Source organism: Cryptotermes secundus, unplaced genomic scaffold, assembly GCF_002891405.2.
Source record: "Cryptotermes secundus unplaced genomic scaffold, Csec_1.0 scaffold708, whole genome shotgun sequence".
In the NCBI taxonomy this organism is placed as follows: Eukaryota; Metazoa; Arthropoda; class Insecta; order Blattodea; family Kalotermitidae; genus Cryptotermes; species Cryptotermes secundus.
In genome coordinates, this window is record NW_019726238.1 from 1290111 (window position 1) to 1293358 (window position 3248).

The following is a 3248-nucleotide window of genomic DNA, read 5'->3' on the forward strand; positions in this document are numbered from 1 at the left end:
GATTTTTACGTGACTAACATAAGCTACTGTGGAAGTGCCCATTTCGGTTACAACGACATTTGTTTATAACGACACTATTTTTAGGTCCCTTTGATGACGTTATAACCAAGTTCTACTGTGTATATATATATATATATATATATATATAAATGCCTATTTTCACATATGTAGCATTTAAATTTTTGGTAACTGCACAGATATATACATTCCATTATATATATATATATCCATTCACACACATACATATGTATCAATGATATTGGAACATGATTCAGAACTGAAATTCCAACGGAGAAAATGACAGTACCCCACTCACCATTTTCAAGCGTTTCCTTTTTTCTTTAGGACCCATCTTGCAGTCTGACAATATCTGTTCAAGTAACTCTGAGAGGGCAAGTTGCGAACCCGTGAGTCTCTGACGCTCAAACTGCCAGCTTGACACTTGCTGGCAATATGTCATATTGCCGCCTTTATGACTAACCTGCAATATCACTATCTTATAATCTCTGCAACAGATCCTTCCACTTTCATGCAAGAAAACATACAAGCCCAAATAGGAAAGCACAGTTCAAAATAGAAATGTGTATGGTTGCTGAAAACCAAACTTGGCAGCAATGTTAACTCATAAGGTTAGAAATAATACTGACAAAGTTCTGATACCGACAGATTGCCATGAATTTCATAACAGCGCCAGCAGGATATGATAGTTGATGAAATCATAAGAGTTAATCCCTTTATTGCAGAACAACTGCCTTTGAACTTTTGTTAAATATATATTAATTTTGATTTCAATTTAATTTCTTGAATTCTGATTCTTCATATTTCCCCTGTTGGAGCAGGCTACTTACTTTTGTTTTCAAGTATAAATTACTTGGACACAAAATTAACTAAACTTACAGTGTTTGTGTGTTGTCTGGTTACAAGAAACTGAACTTCTGCCACTAAGTCGCTTGGTACGCTGAGTACCAAGTCGTGGTGAGAAACGAGGAAATACACAATGCTGCGTGCCAAAGTGACATCAAAGTTGGCTTCACACTCACTGCGTAAAATTGTAGGTGTGAATATATCTATAACCTAACAGAAAAGAAACAATCAATAAAACTGAACAGAAACAAGGGTGGAGAGATATACTCCAAATCAGAGCAAATATATTTTTCAGATGTATCCTTTACAATTTCAAACAGCTCATTGGCCTTCACTATCATTCACTACTGATACAAATTGATTATCCTACTCAGGCAGCAACTTTTTGTCTGCTGTTTCTAAAATGATGTCAACTGAATTAATTCTTTCAATCACAGAGACCATAAATACAATTAGTCATGGAACTCAATTCAGATTTTAACAGTGACTAATGATATTACTATCTGCATTGCACAGAATGATAAATTACTTTTACTTATATGCTAATGGAAGTAAAGATGACACAGAAAGAAATAACCAAAAATATATAAATTTGTAACTTCAAAACAATAACCAAAATAAATTTAAGTGCAGACATCCCTCGATTTATGTGATACTTATTCCACACAGAGTAGATGGTGAAATTGCATACATAAAAAACAATTTTCCTTTTTCCCTTTGCATTCCTCCTTGTCACCCATACAATGATCTAGTGTCACCTCTCCCTACATCATTTGATCAGCCAGGAAGCAATTCACATAAAAGCAAGTGCTATCAACTGAAGCTGATCTACAGTATACTTCTTTTGGCTTATTTTGGACATAATCCATCGTCTGGTATGTAAAGACGGAGACAGATCCAGTCTCCGAAACGTTGTGGTCTTTTGTCTTTTACATACCAGACGAAGGATGAAATCCAAAACAAGCCAAAAGAAGTACAGTATACACCATCGTCAGAATCCTTTCAAATCTATCTGATCTAAATTAGTTTATTGCATTAGAAAGAAATAATATTCTGAACTCGCACATTACAAAGAATACCTGTAGTCAGTGTCCTTAAGATTAATAAAATATACAGTAAATAATTCAGGAATAACGAACCTATCAACTAAAATGTATTTGTATGACACCTACATCTGTCTGAACACAAAGTGAGTGGTGCAAATTCCATTGATTCATGAAGTGCAGAAGGTATCGAAGCTGAACACGGTTGTATACAGGAATGCATAGAAGTAGGAGCTGCATGATAGCAACCATCAGTTTTTCTCCGCTTTCTCCGATATTCATAGGCATCATTCCACCTAAAGAAACAAAGTCACAAGCAGTTAGAAGTTGCCCTTAACACTAAAAAATTGCTCAAACCCTCATGTCTATGCAAAGCTCATTTATTAAGAAATCATGGATAACACAACAGCTTTGGCTTATAGAACAGTTTCATAGAATGCTTGTATGAAGTTGGGACCAACTTAATGAACTATTCCATCTCAGTATAGCATAAGATATTCATTTTCCAGAAATAATACAATGTATTTTCTTGGTTAATATGCCAACTGCATTCCCTTATGTGTAGAGTTTATTAACTATCTTCAATATTAAAATAAACAGCATTCAAACAAGGAGAGTTGCTTGTTCCACATTAAGCAATTCCAAAGACCAAGGACCCCTTATTCCACTAGCTGTTTTACTGGAACATAATTATGACAACTTATATTCAAAATGTCATGGGACACATGATAAAAAATCACAAGATTCTTAAAGCAGGGTAAAAATGTGCAGTAAACATCTGGTTATTCAGTATCCAAGCACCCAGAATTCTTATCCAAGCCACAAAGATTTCAAAGAAAATTTATCATTTTTACAAGACCATTCACACAAATCTGTGATGTTGGTATGCTCAGCTGCCATGTGGTAGCTCTTCCAAACAACACCATCATCCTCCCTTGACCTCATGCACATGCCCTTATGGTAGAGGTTAGCTGAATTTGTAATTGCATTACAGTACACATACTCAAAATCTTTCGCCTATTAATCCACTGTGGCCTAGGAAAACTATCATAAAGGAACAGAAGTGAAAATCTGCTATTTTGACTTTGTATAGAGTTTCTGTAAGTTTTTCTCAAGCAAATGGTACACCCTGTTTCCCATATATGCCACATAATGTGTTCACTGTAAAATTAATACGTTAAAGTCTCTATTTAAGGTAACTATTTATTACGGCAACTATTACGTTAACATCAGTCTTATGAATAAGAAAATTACCAGTGAGTGAAATGCATTTCTAACCCCCCCCCCCCTCTCAATTCTACTACCTCACCTTTCTCTAAAAAATCTCTTTTTGTATACACA

The 3248-nt window shown here is 34.9% G+C and overlaps 1 protein-coding gene across 1 annotated transcript in view; it reads right to left on the bottom strand.

Annotated features, from left to right (window-relative positions):
- LOC111864118 overlaps window positions 1-3248 on the bottom strand; it is an 18069-nt gene that overhangs the window by 4486 nt on the left and 10335 nt on the right. The window contains exons 7-9 of the mRNA XM_023851150.2: window positions 2037-2203; window positions 898-1074; window positions 317-481 (exon numbers count right to left, since the gene is read on the bottom strand). Coding sequence (XP_023706918.1) covers window positions 317-481; window positions 898-1074; window positions 2037-2203 — 509 coding nt within the window. The remainder of the gene's footprint in view (window positions 1-316; window positions 482-897; window positions 1075-2036; window positions 2204-3248) is intronic.